The sequence below is a fragment of the Chiloscyllium plagiosum genome, chromosome 42, assembly GCF_004010195.1.
Source record: "Chiloscyllium plagiosum isolate BGI_BamShark_2017 chromosome 42, ASM401019v2, whole genome shotgun sequence".
In the NCBI taxonomy this organism is placed as follows: Eukaryota; Metazoa; Chordata; class Chondrichthyes; order Orectolobiformes; family Hemiscylliidae; genus Chiloscyllium; species Chiloscyllium plagiosum.
This window is the reverse complement of record NC_057751.1, coordinates 16,084,571-16,104,806: the sequence shown is the minus strand read 5'-3', so window position 1 is coordinate 16,104,806 and position 20,236 is coordinate 16,084,571. Positions and strand designations below refer to the sequence as shown.

The 20,236-nt window shown below is 49.2% G+C and overlaps 1 protein-coding gene across 1 annotated transcript; it reads left to right on the top strand.

Annotated features, from left to right (window-relative positions):
• Positions 1–1,741: 1,741 nt before the first annotated feature.
• Positions 1,742–9,264, top strand: LOC122543186 (prolactin-releasing peptide receptor-like). The gene is made up of 3 exons (XM_043681619.1): positions 1,742–1,837; positions 2,591–3,364; positions 8,622–9,264. Exons 2-3 carry the CDS (start codon positions 2,940–2,942, stop codon positions 9,253–9,255), a joined length of 1,059 nt encoding a protein of 352 aa, XP_043537554.1. The 5' UTR covers positions 1,742–1,837; positions 2,591–2,939; the 3' UTR covers positions 9,256–9,264.
• Positions 9,265–20,236: the final 10,972 nt, after the last annotated feature.

Below are 20,236 nucleotides of genomic sequence, written 5' to 3'. Positions count from 1 at the left end.
GTGGAGGGTTGTTTTTCAGACTGGAGGCCTGTGGCCAGTGGAGTGCCACAAGGATCGGTGCTGGGTCCTCTACTTTTTGTTATTTACATAAATAATTTGGATGTGTAGGTTTAGGGTGAGAGGGGAAAGATATAAAAGAGACCTAAGGGGCAACTTTTTCACGCAGAGGGTGGTACGTGTATGGAATGAGCTGCCAGAGGATGTGGTGGAGGCTGGTACAATTGCAACATTTAAGAGGCATTTGTGTGGGTATATGAATAGGAAGGGTTTGGAGGGATATGGGCCGGGTGCTGGCAGGTGGGACTAGATTGGGTTGGGATATCTGGTCGGCATGGACAGGTTGGACCGAAGGGTCTGTTTCCATGCTGTACATCTCTATGACTCTAAGACCTTCTTGAACCACCACAGTCATAGAATCCCTACAGTGTGGCAAGAGGCCATTCAACCCATCCATTCATCACCTGATCCTCTGAATAGAATCCCACTCTGACTTAAGGCCCCTTACCCTATCCCCGTAACCATGCATTTCCAATGGCCAATCCATCCAGCCTGCACACCCCTGGAAACAATGAGCAATTTTGCATGGTCAACCTGCACATCTTTGGGCTGTGAGAGGAAACTGGAGCACCAGGAGCAAACCAGCGCAGACACAGGGAGAACAGACAAACTCCACACAGCCAGTTGCCTGAGGGTGGAATTGAACCTGGGTCCCTGACACTGTGAGGCAGCAGTGCTAACCTCTGAGCCACCATCCCGTCTGTGTGGTGTCGGGACACCCACGTAGTGCTGTTTAAGGAGGAAGTTCCAGGATTGTGATCCAGCCACACCAGAAACAATGGTGAAATTCTCTCGAAGCCTTCTCCCTGATGTCTCAGTGCGGGCGAAGGATATTGGGTTTCCGAACTCAGACAGCAAGAGCGGCTCAGACCTTTGAATACAGGAGTTGGGGAGTCATGTTGAGGTTGTACAGGACATTGGTAAGGCCACTTCTAGTCACCCAGATTTACCAGGATGTTGCCAGGAATGGAGGGTTTGAGTTACAAGGGGAGGTTGGATAAGCTGGGACTTTTTCACTGGCGTGGAGGATATTCAAAGGTGACCTTTTCGATGTTGATAAAATCATGAGAGATATCAATAGGGTTCGTAGTAGGTAGCTTCTCCTTGGGCTGGGGGATTTCAAGACTAGGGGGCACATTTTTAACTGAGAGGAGAGAGATTTTAAAAAGGCATGGGAGCAGATTTTTTCCATTGATGGTGGTTTGTGTGTGGAACAGACTTACTGAAGAAATTGGGCACAATTACAATATTTAAAAGCCATTTGGATAAGTACACGAATAAGAAATATTTGGAGGGACAGGCAGGCAGGTGGGATTAGTTTAGTTTGGGATTATGGTTGGCATGGACTGGCCGGACTGTAGGGTCTGTTTCCATGTGGTAAGACTTTATGAGACTGAGAGGGATGCAAGAAAGGGTGAGGGGTGGAGGTGGGAGAGTGGTAGGAGATGGCGTTGTAGCGGGGTAGTGCTGGGGAGAAAACCCTTAGAGGTGGGCAGCTTGCAAAATCCTTGCTGGGCTTTGTATTCATGTGAGGCGGGGAAGATTTGCTGACAGCAGTCCAATGGCATGTGAGTGTGCGGGATTGGGGGGAGAGGTATTCATGACCAACAGAGGGGGCTAGTCGCTCGCTATTTATGATGAGCAGGATTCCTCAGCTTCAGAAGAAGGCAGAGGCAGTGCCGAACACAGGGGTAAGAGCTTCTCCAGCCAGCCTCAGAGAGAGAGCAGGATCCTGGCATCGCTGAGCCTGATCTGAGAGGAGAGGGAAAGAGCTCAGTTCGTAAGTTAATTGACTTCTGCATGTGTTCCATCGTACTGAAATATTCCGGGGGAAAGCAAACGGCAGGTTGCATGCACTCTTCCCAATAAAGAGGCAAATATGTATCCGTGTTACAAGAACACATCACCAGGCATGGGTACCACGCAAATGCACCTTCGTCTGTCCGATTTCTGTTTAAGCTGCAGAATAATTTGAAGTCGGTGATTGATTCTGTAAATGAGAAACCCCCAAAATAAAAACCCTGAGTGCTCACATTAACTAATGAACGTTCAGTCACTGAATATCCATATTATTTGAGCCTGCTATTTTGGGACAAGTTTCAAAATTGTGTTTGCAATGAATATTAACGTGTTGGTTAGATGGTTTGACAATGATTCATAAAGGCTTTTCTCATCTGCTCAAATTAAAAGTGATTGCCTGTTGAAATCAGCTTTCTTGGAAGCTGCAAATGTAGGTTGAAATTTAATAAAAGAAAGCAGAGATTATGAATAGTTATGAAAGCAGCAGGGTTTCAATATTGAGTGGGACTGATACATCGATCATCTCACTGAACAGGAGACCTGGATTCAGGTTAACAAAAAAGGGCTTTCGTCACATGAAAATGAATTGCAGATTAGCTCAAAGCTAACGGATTTCGGTGTTAATTCCAGACCCCAGCTCCCCGACCCCACTGTTAATATTTTAAACCTTCAGAAAATGCCCCTTCCTCTAACTTCCAAAGAGCAATCTCTTCCTTTTCTTGTGTTTCTGCAGGAGACTGAATGGAGTTGTAATATTTCATCCAAATTAGAGCCGGGGAGGGAGAGAGATATTGAGAGAAAGAGAGCGAGAGATAGAGAGAGTGAGCTGCAAAGGAGAAGATCTGTCACTACACAGAGGAGAGAAAACAGGAAAAAGTCTTCAGAAACAACTGATTGGTACAGGCGAGAACTGAGATTGTTGAATCCTGCTCTCAGGTCGGGGAAAAAGCAAAGGTGACCAGAAAATATTAAGTCCCAGCTGTCGCAAAGCAAACAGAAATTGAAATATTAAGACTGGTCAGTCCTAAGTATTTAATAAGCCTGTGGCAACTGCTCACAAGGACAGGTGGGTGACTGCGGTCATGTTGTCCATATCGACAGAGAGCTGGAGCTTGTACCCTGCAAACACCACCAGTTATCAGATTGCATTGGCGGACGGTGCTAACAGTTCCTCACAGTTCACTGGCGTCGAACTGCTGCAGTCGTTCAAGCCCCTCATCATCCCCTGCTACGTGCTGGTGGTGTTTGTCGGTATCGTCGGAAACTACCTGCTTCTCTATGTCATCTGCAAGACCAAGAAGATGCACAACGTCACCAACTTCTTCATCGGCAACCTGGCCTTCTCCGACATGCTGATGTGTGCCACCTGCGTGCCCTTCACCCTGGCGTATGCCTTCCACCCACGCGGCTGGATCTTCGGCAAGTTCATGTGCTACTTTGTCTTCCTGATGCAGCCGGTGACCGTCTACGTGTCCGTGTTCACGCTCACCGCCATCGCCGTGGACAGGTAACAGCAGGTTTTAACATTGAGATTGACCCCCACCCCCTTGGCACCATGTCACGTGAGATGGCTGGACAGATGGCCCTCAGACCGTGGAGCAGTAGTGGGCTGTTCAGCCCATCGGGTCTGCTCTGCCATTCCATGAGATTGTGGCTGATCTGACCATCCTTAACATTTTGCTTTACTTATCCAAGAAATGTGAGCTCAGTCAGCATTTATTGACCATCCCTAATGGCCCAGAGGGCAGTTAAATGTCAACCATGTTGCTGTGGGTCTGGCATCCGATGTCGCCCAGGCAAGGATGGCAGTTTCTGTCCCTAAAGGACATTAGTGAACCAGACAGGTTTTCCAGACAATTGACAATGGATTCGTGTGCCAGAGTTTAATTGAATTTAAGTCCCACCATCTGCCATGCTGGGATTTGAACCTGAAAACATTACCTGGGTCTCTGGATCAACAGTCCAGTGCTAATACCATGGGCCCAAGGCCTTCCCTTTCCTGTCTTTTCCTGGCTTTTCTCCGTATTCCTCAATTCCCCTTCCAGATTAAAAACCTATCTTGGCCTTGAATACACTGCATGACCCAGCCCCTACAGCCCACTGTGGTAAAGATTTCCACAGATTCACTCCCCACAGAGAGGAGAAATTCCTCCTCATCTCTGTCTTCAATGTTCGACCCTTTACTCTGAGATGACACCCTCTGGTCCGAGACCCTCTCACGAGGGGAAACAACCGCTCCACATCTGCCCCATCAAGTCCTCTGAAGAATCTTAGACAGTTTCAATAAGGTCTCTTTTCATTTGTTACAAAAGGATGTGGTGTGTGCGTGTGATGTACCAAAGTGATTGCCATGAGAAGGTCAGACTGATTAAAATTCAGAATCCTCCATATGAAGGGAAAGCAAAACCCATTTGGTGCAGGATTACAGGATTTTACTGGGGTTTTCCCAGAGGCAAATGTGATACACCAAACTGGTCACTACATTGATTAGACCAATGAAACGTTAACTATCATAATCCCCCACTCAATGTAAAAATCAATCCTACAACTTTAGCCCAACGGATCAATGTCCCAACCAATGGGTAAAGACCCCACTCGTCCTACTAAGTCACTCCTCATAAGACAGTCCTTCCATACCTGGGATCAATTTAGTGAACCTTCTCCAATGCCAGTCCACCTTTCCTTCGATAAAGGAACCAAAATTGTTCCTGGGTTATTCAAGCTGTCGCCTTGTATAGTTTTAGCAGGACCTCCCTACTTTCACACTCCATTCCCTTTGAAATAATAATGGCACTTTCCATTGGGCTTCCCTGTTACCCACTGAACTTGGCAGACTAGCTTTGGGAATGCCAATCATCTTCCCTTAATGCCTCTTCATCAACCATCACCACCGATATTCAGGAGCAGCAGCGTGTACCATCTACAAGATGCACTGCTGGAATTCACCTTAGACAGAACCTTCCAAACCCACAACCACTTCCATCTAGAAGGACAAGGGACAGCAGATAGCACCTCCTGCAAGTTCCCTCCAAAATACACTGTTCCTTTGTCCTATACTTCATATAGGATGAACTACATCACCCTTCTTTCCTTGACTGTTGCTCCTTCAAAATCCCGGAATCTGCCCCCTGCCAACATCACCACAACCGTATCTACACTGCACCACATGGACTGTACCTGTCCAAGAAGGTATCTCATCATCACTTTCTCAAGATCCTACAGGGTAGATGCAAGAAGGAATTTCCTACTGGGCAGAGAGAGGGGAAAGCTAGAACAAGGGACAAAGTCTCAGAATTAAGAGAGACAGAGGCCATTTAGGAATGATACGAGGAGGAATTTCCTCACTCAGATGGTGTGGACCGTTGCAATTCTAAAACCCAGTGGACGGTGGAGATTCTGTCACTGAGATTATTCAAGGCAGAGATTGATGGATTTCTGAATAATTCTATCAGGGGACAGTGAGACAGAAGGTTAGCCATGATCTAGTCAAATTGTGGAGTAGGCTGACTGGCCCCTCTTCCTGATCCCATTTTTCCTGTTCGTGGTCAGGAATGGGCAGTTACTGCTCGCAAACATATTCATGTGTCTTTACACTGGAATTTTAATTGTTGACTTAAAGTCATGGAGTCCCAGAGTTGCACAGCACAGAAACAGACCCTCCTATCCAACTTATCCACGCCGACCAGATATCCTAATCTAATCTAGTCCCATTTGCCAGCATATACCCATCCAAATGCCTCTTAAACATTGAAATTGTACCAGCCTCCGCCACTACTTCTGGCAGCTCATTCCATACACGTATCACCCTCTGCGTGAAAACGTTGCCCCTTAGGTCTCTTTTATAGCTTTCCCTTCTCACCCTCAACCTATGCCCTCTAGTTCTGGACTCCCCCACCCCAGGGAAAAGACTTTGTCTATTTACCCTATCCATGCCCTTCATAATTTTGTAAACCTCCCTAAGGTCACCCTTCAGCTTCTGACGCTCCAGGGAAAACAGCCCCTCTCTGTAGCACAAACCCTCCAACCCTGGCAACATCCTTGTAAATCTTTTCTGAACCCTTTCAAGTTGATGGACATTTGGACGAATCTGACAAATGCATTTAAATTGGAGCAAGTTTCATCTTCAAACAGACGCAGAGACAGATTAATGCCTGAAAGTGAAAATCACAGCAGAGACTTGTTGTTTTAAAGTGTTGAACATGCCATCTCTATGCACTAATGATGGCTTGGTGTGTAATTATGTTGCCAGTGACTAAGTAATTTTTCCTTTCTGCTGTGACAACATGAGATTCAATTATACAGAGGTTATCGTCGCCCTGTCAGATTGCCATTGATCCACTCAGGGTTAAAAGCTTCACCTATTTATTGAAAACAGATACAGGGGTGTGGGAGGAGGGCAGGCATAAAACTGGACAGCTCCCAAGAGCTGGACAGAACAGATCAGACCTTTCCTTGGAAATTATAAGTCACCGGCTTCACCTTAATTTGAGTATTGAGACCAATTCTGGGATCTGCTGTTTGGGAAAGGCGTGTAGACCTTGTTTGGGTAGGGGGGTGTGGGTGACAGAAACAGACTGAATGCTATTGGTTCCAGGGACGAGAGAAAGTAAGAATGTGAATGACTGGAGTAAGAGTATGCCATTCTATCTTACAGCATGGAAACAGAACTTTTGGTCCAAACTGTCCATGCTGACCAGATATCCGAATTTTATTTCCCCCTCCTTTTATTTATTCTTGCACGGGAGCCCCGCAGATAAGGCTGGCAATGAGCTGTCTGTCCCTGACTTCCCTTGAACTGAGTGGGGGAGGCGGGGATGGTAAATATTGGCCACATCACTGCGGACCTGGAGTCACATGTAGCCCCTGACCATAAAGATATGGAGGGTAGATCTCCCTCCCTTGAAGACTGGGCCTGAATGGTATGGAGTTTTTTTTTATGGTCACCTCTTAATTCAGATGTGTTTTTCTTTCCAAAAGTAAAATTGAATGAAGAATTTCGCTGGCGCTGGGATTTGAACCCATGTCTGCTGCACCACCAATCCGGTGACGTAAGCACCGTGACACCCTTTCGGCCACACCGGTGACCACCGAGTGAAGTGGCCAGTTTGCAGTCTGCCCCACACCTCCCTGTGGCCTGGTAAAATATCCAAATATCCAAACATCAGCCCTCTCTCTAAGGGTTGAGGGTCTTCCCTCCCCCTCAGCAGGGGGGAATGCTGTAGCCGAAAGGGGCAAATTTCCATGGGGCCGCACGCCACCAAATGTTTCCCCGACTGCCGGGAACGTTCCGGAAGGTCACGCCTAGCCCTGTGTCTAGGGGGTGAAGCTATGAGGCCGGCGGGGGGGGTGGGGGGGGGGGGGAGCGGGTGCTACGGGCCCTCTTTCTGAGTGGGTGGTTTTGGCTGGTGGTCATGTCAGAGTGTGTGATTTAAGGAGCGGGAGGAGACCTGTTCGAAGGCCCCCTCGTCTTACGTTCCCATAAGATGGTTGGCCTGCCTGACAGCGACCTGAAACACCCCTCACAGCCCTGAGCTGTGCGCTGACTCCCTCTTAGATCAAAGATCAACCCGAACACGACCGTCAGTTTCAGTCAGGGCACTAGGGCTCCACTGAGAGAGAGAACCTCAGAGTGGGAAAAAGAAATCCTCCTCATTCTTTTTCATTATTTATTCGTTTGAGGGATGTGAGCATTGCTGGCTGGCCAGCATTTATTGCCCCCTTCCTAGTTTCTCCTTGAGAAGGTGGGGGTGAGCTGCCTTCTTGAATTCAAAGTTTGTGCGAAGATTTGTAGCTCGGGTGCTCGTTGTTGTGGTTCTGTTCGCCGAGCTGGAAGGCAGCTGGAACTGCCTTCTTGAATCGCTGCAGTCCACCTGCTGTGAGTTGACCCACAATGCCCTTAGGGAGGGAATTCCAGGATTCCGACTCAATGACACTGATGGAATGGCAGTATATTTCCAGGTTGGGATGGTGAGTGGCTTGGAGGGGATCTTGCAGGGGATGGTGTTCCCGTGTATCTGCTGCCCCTTATCCTTCTAGCTGGAAGTGATCGTGGGTTTGAAAGGTGCAGTCTGAGGATCTTTGGTGAATTTCTCATCCTTGTCTTAAATGCTTTTGAATCTGCATCCCCTCGCACTGGTTCCCACCAGAACTTCTGTCAGCCTCCACCCTTGGGAATCCTATCCCTCAGCAGGTCACCTCTCATTGTTCGAAATCTGCAGTCCGATCTGCTCAACCTATCACAACAGAAACCTCCTTTCACCCGAAACCTCTTAGCTGCTCCAACTGCGAAGGTAAGACTATAAGACTCGGAGTCTGCTCCACCATTCGATGGCCAATCTGATTATCCTCAACTCTTCTCTCCTCCTTTTCTTCCCCCATAACCTTCAGCTCTCCTTCCTGATTTCAATCTATCTTGGCCTTGAGTATACCTCCCGACCCAGCCTTCCATAGATTCAGTCCACTCGGAGGGAAGGAATTCCTTGTCATCTGTCTTCAATGGGTGACCCCTTTCTCTGGTATTACACCCTCTGGTCCTGGACTCTCCCACATGGGGAAACCAGTTCCCCACCTCGATCCCATCAAGTCCCCGGGGAGTAGTTTATGTTTTGATAAGGTAGCCTCTCATTCTCCTGAACTTCAGAGGCCCAATCTGTCCCTCCATAAGTTAAGAAACACTGAGTTGGAGCACAGTGTCCCCTTGTTCTGTGTTTTCTCCCTCCATGTGAGTCTTTGCTGATACTCAGTGCCTGCCTTTGACCCGTCAGGTATTACGCCACGGTGCACCCGCTGAGGAAGCGCATCTCCATCGGCACCTGCACCTACATCCTGGCCGGGGTCTGGCTCGTGTCGTGCGCACTGGCAGCTCCAGCTCTCGCCCACACCTTCCACATTCGGTTCCGAGACCAGGACCTGACCATCTGTGAGGAGTTCTGGATGGGGCTGGAGAGGCAGCACCTGGCGTACGCCTACAGCACCCTGATTATCACCTACATCCTGCCGCTGTCCGCCGTCTCCCTGTCCTACCTGCGCATCACCCTCAAGCTGAGGAAGAGGGTGGTGCCCGGCAACGCCACACACGGCCAGGAACGGTGGGAGAAGGTGCGGCGCAAGAAGATCTTCCGGCTCCTGGTGCTGGTGGTGGCGGCGTTTGGGGCCTGCTGGCTGCCGCTGCACGTCTTTAACATCATCCGTGACATCGACATCAGCCTGATCGACAAGGACTACTTCAACCTGATCCAGCTGCTGTGCCACTGTGTCGCCATGACGTCGGCCTGCTGCAACCCTTTCCTCTACGCCTGGCTTCACGACCGCTTCCGGGCCGAGCTGAAGAGGATGTTCGCCTGCAGGAGGAAGATCGCACCCGCCAACAACTGTATTGCCGTCAGTGTCGTGCTGTAGGCCCGTCAGACCTCCTTTGGCGTGGATGGGTTCGGTTGGGGGTGGGGGAAGGTCAGGAAGGGGGGGGTCCGCCTCCTTTGCCAATTTAGCATTGGGGACGCAGAGAAATACAAACGGCCGAGAGCACCCACACCTACCAGCCGACCTCCTGAAGCTGCAGAACATTTGGCGTCACCCGTGTCTCAGTCTGTGTCGCTCGGTATCACACGTTGCCTTTATCCTCAGGGTCGGGATTGGGGGGGGGGGATTCGGGAATTTAAGTGTGGGACGGGGATGGTGCCGCTTTTATGTCAGGGAGGTGGGGGGAGCCAAAGAAGATGAGCGAGCGAGCGAGAGAGAGCAAGAGGAGGATTCACGTGACAGGGTTGGATGGAGAGGTATAGCACGGCAGCCAGGAGGCTGAATGGCCTGCCTGTGTTGTAAATACTATACACAATCAGTGAACTGCAGTGCACTGTAGGCAGGGGGCGCTGAAAGCTCATGGCTTTTCCATTAAACAGCTCAGTTTGTGAAGCCTGAAACAACATTCAAGTCATCTTTTTCATTGCATCAGATCAGTTGCTCGCCTCTAGAGGGTGCAAGGGTACTGAGGCCAACTCTGTGAAATGTTCAGTTTACGTGTCTACGGCGGGTGGAGAACACACAGACATACAAACTGGGAGAAAGAGTAGGTCATTCAGCCCATCAAGCCTGCTAGGCTGATCAGTAAGACTGTAGCTGATCAGAGCCACTCATATTCTCGCTTCCTGCTGATAACCTTTCGTCACCCCCTTCCCCCCTTACTGACCAAGAATCAATCCACCTCGGCCTTAATAAGATTGAAAGACTCCACTTCCACTGCCTTTTGAGAGTTTCAAAGTCTTGTGACCCCCTCAGAGAGAGAAACAAAAATTATCCTCATCTTGTTCTAAACGGGAGCCCCTACATTTTTAAAAAGTGACCCCTTGTTCGAGATTCTCCCACAAGCGGGGACACCCTGTCCACATCCAGCCAGTCATGTCAACCTCAGCATCTTACATGTTTCAATCAAGGCACCACCTACTCTTCCAGCAGGGCATGCTAAATTGCCCCATAGTTTCCAGGGATGTGCAGGCTAGGTGAATAGGGAGGTGGGTCTAGGTGGGATGTTCTTTGGAGGGTTGGTGTGAATGGCCTATCCCTACACTGTGGGGGTTCTAGGATCAGTGCTGGGGTCTCAACTCTTTAGAATTTGCATTGAGGAATTGGCTGTAATTACAGTAACTAAATTTGCTGGCAACACAAAGATAGGTGGGAAGGAATGTTTTAAAGGGGACATCCTGCTGATAATCTTTTGTCACCCCCTCCATTTGCCACATCTTTACCCTCTCGGAGTACAATGTGGGAGAATATGAAATTGCCGATTTTGGCAGGGAGAATAAAAAATGAAGCATGTTATCTAAATGGTGAGAGGTTACAGAGCTCTGAGATACAGAGGGATCTCTGTGTCCTACAGCATGAATCACACAGAAGGCCAGTGTGCAGGTACAACAAGTAGCTGGAAATGTGTTGCTGGAAAAGCGCAGCAGGTCAGGCAGCATCCAGGGAACAGGAGAATCGACGTTTTGGGCATAAGCCGAAACGTCGATTCTCCTGTTCCCTGGATGCTGCCTGACCTGCTGCGCTTTTCCAGCAACACATTTCCAGCTCTGATCTCCAGCATCTGCAGACCTCACTTTCTCCTCAAAGGTACAACAAGTAATCAGGAAAGCTAATAGAATGTTATCACTTATCACCAGGGGAATTAAATACAGAAGGGAGATTCCAATTCATTTACACAGCATTGGAGAGGTCACATCTGGCTTACTGTGTACTGTACTGGTCTCTGTGTTTAAGCTTTGGAAATAATTCAGGGAAAGTTTACCGGAGTAGCTCCTGGAATGGGTCGGTTACGTTGTGGGGAAAGATCGGGCTAGTATCTGCTGGAAGAGTAGGTGGTGCCTTGATTGAAACATGTAAGATGCTGAGGTTGACATGACTGGCTGGATGTGGACAGGGTGTCCCCGCTTGTGGGAGAATCTCGAACAAGGGGTCACTTTTTTAAAATGTAGGGGCTCCCGTTTAGGACAAGATGAGGATAATTTTTGTTTCTCTCTCTGAGGGGGTCACAAGACTTTGAAACTCTCTTTGAAAGAGGTGGATTGATTCTTGGTCAGTAACGGAGGGAGGGGGTGACAAAAGATTATCAGCAGGCTGTCCCCTTTAAAACATTCCTTCCCACCTATCTTTGTGTTGCCAGCGATTTAGTTACTGTAATTACAGCCAATTCTTCAACACAAATTCTAAAGTGTTGAGACCCCAGCACTGATCCTAGAACCCCCACAGTGTAGGGATAGGCCATTCAGCCCATCAAATTCACACCAACCCTCCAAAGAACATCCCACCTAGACCCACCTCCCTATTCACCTAGCCTGCACATCCCTGGAAACTATGGGGCAATTTAGCATGCCCAATCCACCTAACCTACACATCTTTGGACTGTGGGAGGAAACTTGAGCACCTGGTGAAAACCCATGCAGACACAGGGGGAGAATATATAAGCGACATACAGACAGTCGTCCAAGGGTGGAACTGAACCCAGTGCTAACCACTGAGCCACCGTGCCACCATTGTCAGCTGTTGTCTGGAACCATTCCCATGACGTGCAGAGTTACAGGGGTAGGGTAGGGGGAGTGAGTCTAGGTGGGATACTTTTTGGAGGGTCAGTGTGGATTCAATGGGCTGAATATCCCTTCACTGTAGGAATTCTGTGATTCTATGAATAACCACCACTTCAGGGAGTAGAAGGACAAATGACCTAAGATTTGCTTAAGGTGCCAAGAAATGCTTTTAAAGAGGAGACAATGGGGGGAAGAGGTTGTGGAAGACAGTTCCAGAGCTTAGTGTTCAAGCAGCTGAAGACTTGTCTTCCAAAAGCAGAGCAGATAAAGTTGGCAATGCTCAAGAATTGGAAGGAGCAGAAAGATTTTGGAGGGTTGCCTGGTTGGAGGAATAAAATTCTTATACTGCCCACACCCCATAATGATCAAGGAAGGACCGAATTGGTACAAAAACCCATCTGGCTCACCCTAGTCTACTTCAGAAGAGGGAATCTGCTGTCCTTTTCCTGGTCTGGTCTAAATGTGACTCCAGGTTCACATGGCAGCAATGGTTGAGTCTTGACTGCTTTCGGTGATGATCTGGAGAGATGGCACCTTCTCAAGAGCCTATTCACATGGTGGATGGAGGGAGGCTAGATCCTTGTTTTGCAAATGGCACTCAACTCACAAGGTTGTGTCAGAGGAAAATAGATAGACGCCAGTTTGTCTTCTGAATCTTCCATTCTACCTCACCCTTCCAGCATCTCCCAACCTACCGTCGCCCCCAACCGCCATTCTCCTGTTTGTGGGATCTCCCTGTGCATTGAGCTGGCCCGAGTTGTCCCACGGTGTGATCTAGGAGGTCCTCCGGTGTGGGTGCGTAGCGATGGTGACACTGAACATGATTGAGAGGGGATGGGACAAACTGGACAAAAAAAAACAGGAATATCAGGAATACCCCGGTAACTGATTCTGAATGAGGCATTACTAAAGTCAAGGACTGTCCATGTGTATATAAAGGGTGACTTGGTGATATGATACTAATCTCTGTGGAGTTATTGTGCTGTGGGTTCCCAGTGCCTCCAGACACTAAGAGCACTGAAACAGAACTTGAATGACACCTGATGTAACTCATCCTTAGTGGCTATATATTAGCTAGTACTAACTCAGATTGTTTTCATTGTAAAGACAGAGGCTGAGGGGCTATCTGAATGAGGTCTACAAAATTATGAGAGGCTAAAATAGGCTATTTCACAGGGTGAGAGAAAGTGAGGGCTGCAGATGCTGGAGATCAGAGCTGAAAATGTGTTGCTGGAAAAGCGCAGCAGGTCAGGCAGCAACCAAGGAACAGGAGAATTCCTGAAGAAGGGCTTATGCCCGAAACGTCGATTCTCCTGTTCCTTGGATGCTGCCTGACCTGCTGCGCTTTTCCAGCAACACATTTTCAGCTATTTCACAGGGTGGAAAGGTCAATGACAAGAGGGCACAGGTTCAAGGTGAAATGTTTAGGAGAGACGTGCGGGGAAAAGAAATTTCACTCAGGAGGTGGTGGGTGCCTGGTGGTGGAAACAGACACATTAGCAACGGTTAAGGCATATCTCAATAGACACGTGCATGGGATGTGAACAGAGGGATATAAATGGTGCATGGGCAATAAATAATGGATCTAAATAAGGATTAGAATCGGCGCGGGCTTGGTGGGCTGAAGGGCCTGTTCCTGTGCTGTATTGAATTGAAGTGTATTGTAATTGAGTAGCTATGCGTAGTATCGAATTGCCAATCAGAACTGCTGTCAAACTGTGATGTGAAATCTTTGAGTGTTTCCAAGTTACTTTAGAAGTATGCCTGCTCTTTCTCTCTCTCTCTCTCAGTGCATTTGACAATGAGTCACAATGCAAGCTGAGATGTGACTCACCTTGCCTCTCTCCCAGCTGGATCTCATGTCATTTCAAATATACAGCATTTCTGAGTAAAGATAACATGACGCTGGAGAGAGTTCAGTTAATGGTTGAAGCAACCTCAATGTCAAAGTTTATCCATTTTTAAAAAACTTAATGTGGCCTAACCTGAGACTATGTGACCTTGCAATTTAATGATCTTGGATGTTGCACTGAAGGAGAGAATATTGTCAATTTTCAGTTCTTTCGCCAATAGCAAGATGACACGTCAACGACACCAGAACAAACTTAATTTTTTTGTTGCATTGGGATATCTGTTCGGCATGGACGCGTTGGACCGAAGGGTCTGTTTCCATGCTGTACATCTCTATGACTCTATGACTCTAAATAAAGTCGAAAACAGATTTTTTTTTAACGGTGTCTTTTTTGTCTTTTGCACCATCTGCTGCATTACATCAAGAGGGGTCTGAGCAGGTTAGAGGCTGGGAATCCTGCAGTGAGTCACTCTCCACCTGACCCCCCAAAGCCTGTCCCCACCATTGACAAGGCACAAGTCAGGACTGTGACGGAATATTCCCCACTTACCCTGGATGGGGGCAGCTCCAACAACACCCAAGAAGCTCGATGCCATCCAGGACAAACCAGTCCGCTTGATTGGCACCATATCCACACCCTCCACCACTGACGCTCAGTAGCAGTGGTGTGTACCATCTACAAGATGCACTGCAGCAACTCACTGAAGTTCCTTAGACAACACCTTCCAACCCATGACCTCTTCTGCCTGGAAGGACAAGGACAGTGAGACAGATAGAGCATGATGGGGCGCTGTCAGTCAGACAGATAGAGGTGCTGAAGTCGTTCAGAACATGGAGGTGATGTCAGTCAGATAGGCAGAGCAAGAAAGTACTTTCAGTCAGAAAGACAGAGAATGATGGTGCTGTTGGTCAGACAGTGTGTGAAGGTATGTCAGTGAGATAGTGTGGAGGAACTATCAGTCAGACTACACAGTACAGAGGTGCTGTCAGTCAGACAGATACAGTGTACATGTGCTGTCAGTCAGACAGACAAATACAGTGCAGAGGTGCTATCAGTCAGAGAGACACAGAATGGAGGTGCTGTCAGTTAGGCCCAGTACAGAGGTGCTGTCAGTCAGTCAGAAAGACAGTATTGAGGTGCTGTCAGTCAGACAGACACAGAGTGGAAGTGCTGTCAGTCCGTCAGAAAGACAGTATTGAGGTGCTATCAGTCAGACAGACACAGAATGGAGGTGCTGTCAGTTAGGCACAGTATGGAGGTGCTGTCAGTCAGTCAGAAAGACAGTACTGAGGTGCTGTCAGTCAGACAGACACAGTGTGGAGGTGCTGTCAGTTAGGCACAGTATGGAGGTGCTGTCAGTCAGTCAGAAAGACAGTACTGAGGTGCTGTCAGTCAGACAGACACAGACTGGAAGTGCTGTCAGGCAGACACAATGTGGAAGTGTTGGCACACAGACATCGTGTGGAGGTGCTATCAGTCAGACAGATGCAGAGTGGAGGTGCTGTCAGTCAGGCACAGTACAGAGAGGCTGTCAGTCACTCAGACAGACACAGTATTGAGGTGCTATCAGTCAGACAGACAGACACAGTGTGGAGATGCTGTTAGTCAGACAGACAGCGTGGAAGTGCTGACAGACAGACACAGTATGAAGAAACTGAGGACTGCAGGTGCTGGAGGGTTGAAAGGCATGGATGCTGGAAAAGCACAGCAGGTCAGGCAGCAACCGAGGAGCAGGAGAGTCCATGTTTTGGGTATAAGCTTTTCATCACAGATACAGTGTCGAAGTGCTGTCAGTGAAACAGACAGAGAATGAGATGCTGTCAGTCAGACGGACAGAGTGCAGATGTACTGTATGTAAGACAGAACCTGTAGATGCAGTCAGACAGTTCCAGCTCCATTCCAGCTTTGAGAAGAAGAGAAAGGTCTTGGTTGCTGGTGGCTTGTACATTTGAGTGATCATATTGCTATGACTTCAAGACGAGCCCTAACCTTTAATAATGCAACAATTGCCCAGACCACTCCACAAATTGTAAGTGTTTATCTGAGTGTGGCGTTATTCCAGCGGAGTACACTGAGTAAAAGCCTGCGTGTGAGATAAAACAGTGCCAGGCACAATATCTCATTTTAAGAGTTCTGTGTGAGTGGTGCAGGTGACAGGGATTAACTCATTCACTCCTGAAACATGAAGGGTTACTGTCCTGCTCTCTCCACCTCCTTGGGATGTAACCCCTACTTCTTGGCGGGGGGAGGGGGGTGAGATGGGGGGGGTGTTGCTCTTTCTCTCTAACTCTGCCCATGCCCCTTTCCCACTCCACTCACTCATGACCCAACCGTCCTAACCTTCCTGAAGTTGGGAATGAGCCCCAGCTTCAGTATCAGAGTCATCTCCGGAACAGGAGGCCCAAGGTAACTGCTGAACACCTTGTAGTGAAGAGACGGGCTGGAGAAAACTTGTCTCTGTCAACTCCCCAACCCCCGTCAGATTGCTAGCACCGGAAGATCAGAAAATGTTTCACTGTTCCTCATCAACCAGGGATGGTTCCAGACATTTTACATGCATCTGAGCCCCTATCCTATTCAGTCACAGCACAGGACAGGGAGGTAAGCCCATTCCTAATTGCCCTAAGTGAGGCTGATGATAACTTGCAATCCATTCAGTGTAGGCACAGACACAAAGCGGTCAGAGAGGGAGCTGCTTAAGGAGGAAGAGGCTTGGAAAAGCTTTCATCACAGTCAGGTATCCCAGACTTGGGCACACTGTCATTCCCAAGTTCAGTCACCTGCCCCCCGCCCTCACCCCACAGAGTCTCTGTCACTCCCAGAGACACTGTCACCCCCAGGGATCACCATCACTCCCAGGGTCACTATCACCCCAGAGTTACTGTCACCTGCCAGAGTCGCTGTCACCCCCAGGGTCACTATCACCAACCAGCTCCACCCCACCCCACAGAGTAACTATCACTCCCAGAGTCATTGTCACTCCCAGAGACACTATCAGCCCTGAGGATCACCGTAACTCCCAGAGTCACTGTCACCCCCAGGAGTCACTGTTACCCCCGAGGTTCACCATCACCCAAGGATCACTATCACCCCGAGGATCACCGTCACTCCCAGAGTCACTGTCACCCCCCCCCACAAGATTCACTGTCACCCTGAGAATCACTGTGACCCCAGAGTCACTATCACCCCGAGGATCGCTGTCACTCCCAGAGTCACTGTCACCCTGAAGATCACTGTCACTCCCAGAGTCACTGTCACCCCAGAGTCAATATCACCCCGAGGATCACCGTCACTCCCAGAGTCACTGTCACCGCAGAGTCACTATCACCTCGAGGATCACTGTCGCTCCCACCCCAGAGTCAATATCACCCCGAGGATCACTGTCACCCCAGAGTCACTGTCACCGCAGAGTCAATATCACTCCGAGGATCACAGTCACTCCCAGAGTCATTGTCACCCCCAGAGTCACCGTCACTCCCAGGGTCACTGTCACCCCAGAGTCACTATCACCTCAAGGATCACCATCACTCCCAGAGTCACTATCACCCCCAGAGTCACTGTCACTCCCAGGGTCACTGTCACCCCAGAGTCACTATCACCTCGAGGATCACCATCACTCCCAGAGTCACTATCACCCCCGAGGATGACCTTCACTCTCATAGTCACTGTCACCCCCAGAGTCACCATCACTCCCAGAGTCACTGTCACCCCCAGAGTCACCATCACTCCCAGAGTCACTGTCACCCCCAGAGTCACTGTCACCCCCCAGAGTCACTGTCATTCCTGAGGACCACCATCACTCCCAGGGACACTGTCACCCCCAGAGTCACTGTCACCCCCAGGGTCACTGTCACCCCCAGGGTCACTGTCATTCCTGAGGATCACCATCACTCCCAGAGTCACTATCACCCCCAGAGTCACTGTCCACTCTCATAGTCACTGTCACCCCCAGAGTCACCATCACTCCCAGAGTCACTGTCACCCCCAGAGTCACCGTCACTCCCAGTGTCACTGTCACCCCCAGAGTCACCGTCACTCCCAGAGTCACTGTCACCCCCAGGGTCACTGTCACCCCCCAGAGTCACTGTCATTCCTGAAGACCACCATCACTCCCAGGGCCACTGTCACCCCCAGAGTCACTGTCACTCCCAGAGTCACTGTCACCCCCAGGGTCACTGTCACCTCCCAGAGTCACTGTCATTTCTGAGGATCACTATCACTCCCAGGGCCACTGTCACCCCCAGAGTCACTGCCACTCCCAGAGTCACTGTCACCCCCAAGAGTCACTGTCATTCCTGAGGACCACCATCACTCCCAGGGTCACTGTCACTCTCAGAGTTACTGTCACTCCCAGCGTCACTGTCACTCCAGGGTCACTATCACCCTAGGGTAACTGTCACTCTCAGAGTTACTGTCACTCCCACAAGAGTCACTGTCACCCCCGAAGATCACTGTAACTCCCAGGGTCACTGTCACTCCCACACAGTCACTGTCACCATCAGAGTCACAGTTACCCCCAGAGTCACAGTGACTCTCACTGTCACGGTCACCCCCACAGTGTCACTGTCACCCTTCAGTCACTTTCATTCTCAGAGTACCTGTCACCCCCAAAGGGTCACCATCAGTCCCAAGGTCATTGTCACCCCCAGAGTCACTGTCAATGCCAGGGTCACTGTCACTCCCAGGATCACTGTCATTCCCAGAGTCACTGTCACCATCAGTGTCACTGTCAACCCCACAATCACTCTCATCTTCCTTTGCTGTATCATGTTAGTTTCAACTTGTAAGTTTTATTGGGCACATCCCGATCCGATTCCAAATGAGTGGGTATACAATATTCGGAACGTTTGCAGTGAATCCTTCCTCTATCAATCTTTCAACAGTGAAATGAGACTAAACGTTGTTGGCTTTGTAATCAGATTTCTCCTGGGACTTTCCCCAGCCACCAGCCTTCCTTCCCCCTAGCTGCTTCGTCTCCAGGGTGTGCGATGATTTGTCACCTTGCTACTCTGATCCTGCAGCCAACTGCAGGGCCTTCAGCCATGTCACTGACGCCAAACCACTCACTGAAAGAGTCTGCTCTGTCAAGGATAACACTCAGCCTAGTTTGGGAGCGATGGGAGCGGGTTAGATTTAGGCAGTACCTTCGAGAGGAGACATCACACCAAGACTGCAACTGTGCTCTCTACCAGTGTCGAAGATCCCATGACGTCAATTCTAAGAAGAGCAGGGTGACCTGACTAATATTTATCCTCAAATGACTCTGTCACAAGTAGATGCTCTGCTATTATCGTACTGCTGTGGGCAGATTAGGCGCTGCATGTTCTGTGCTACCACATTACACACAAGTATTTAACTGGCCTTCGGTCACCTCGAGGTTGCGAGAGACGCCATACAAAAGCAGATCCTTTGATTTTCCTGTTGCCTTCAGCTTGTTGGCTAACTGTGATTGCCAACACACTCGCGAGGTGCCTTGGGCTGGGTATGGGGTCCCCATGTCTATGCAGGTTTCCTTCTGATTCTCTGGGTTGCACCCAATGTGCAGGTTGGGTGGATTGACCGTGCTAAATTGCCCATAATGTTCAGCTCATGTGGATTAGCCATGGGAAATGCAGGGTTACGGGGATAGGAAGGGGAGGTGGGTTGAATTGGGATGCTCTTCAGAGGGTCAGTGTGGATTCAATGGGCTGATTGGCATCTTTCCACGCTGGAGGGATTCTATGAATGGGGCAGCCTCTTGCTATCCAGCATTCAAAGGGTGCTATCAATCTCCCGCTGGCTTTGTGAAACTCGGGTTTCTGGAGAAACTGGTTTTGGACACTGCACAGTGACTCAGCTGCTATTGAGATTGAAGGAGGAAGTGATACCAGGTCAGGCTGTGACAATAATAGCACAGGTTTTACTGCCTATGCCCTCACCGCCTCCTCAAATGGGGCTCACTTATAGGAAGTGCAACTTCCCCTCCCGTCACTGACGGATACGTGCTAGCAAATACGCAAATCCACCACCTCATCGTCACGGCCCAAAGCAAATGGTGAATTGGAATCCCCCCCCCCCCCCCCCACTTTAAACAAGAGCCAATCGGAAAAGCCCTTTAAACAAGAGCCAAATGAGGATCCAATTGCCCGTTCTGGGCTCAAATTGCAACTTTGAGCCTGGCTTCCAATTGGCTGAGCCGCTGCAGATGTCTTCATTCACTGCCCACTCCCCCCCCAGTTTCAGCTTCTATCACATTCCAATGGCAGTGCGCTCTCGGCACCTACCACCCTCAGTATTAAAAAAAACTTTCCTCTTCTAAGTTGCTTCCTTAATTTGATTTATTACAGTCACATGTACTTAAGTACAGTGAAAAGCTTTGTTTTGCGAGCAATGCAGGCAGATCATAGTGAGAAAAAGGACATACTGATGGTAGGATGCTCAGACAGAGTGAGGAATGCAAGATTACGGCCG

Excerpts from the sequence above, each read along its gene's own strand:
- LOC122543186 (XM_043681619.1), top strand. The coding sequence starts at position 2,940 with ATGTTGTCCATATCGACAGAGAGCTGGAGCTTGTACCCTGCAAACACC. Across the intron at positions 3,365-8,621 it reads ACCGCCATCGCCGTGGACAG|GTATTACGCCACGGTGCACC; the intron begins GTAACAGCAGGT and ends TTGACCCGTCAG.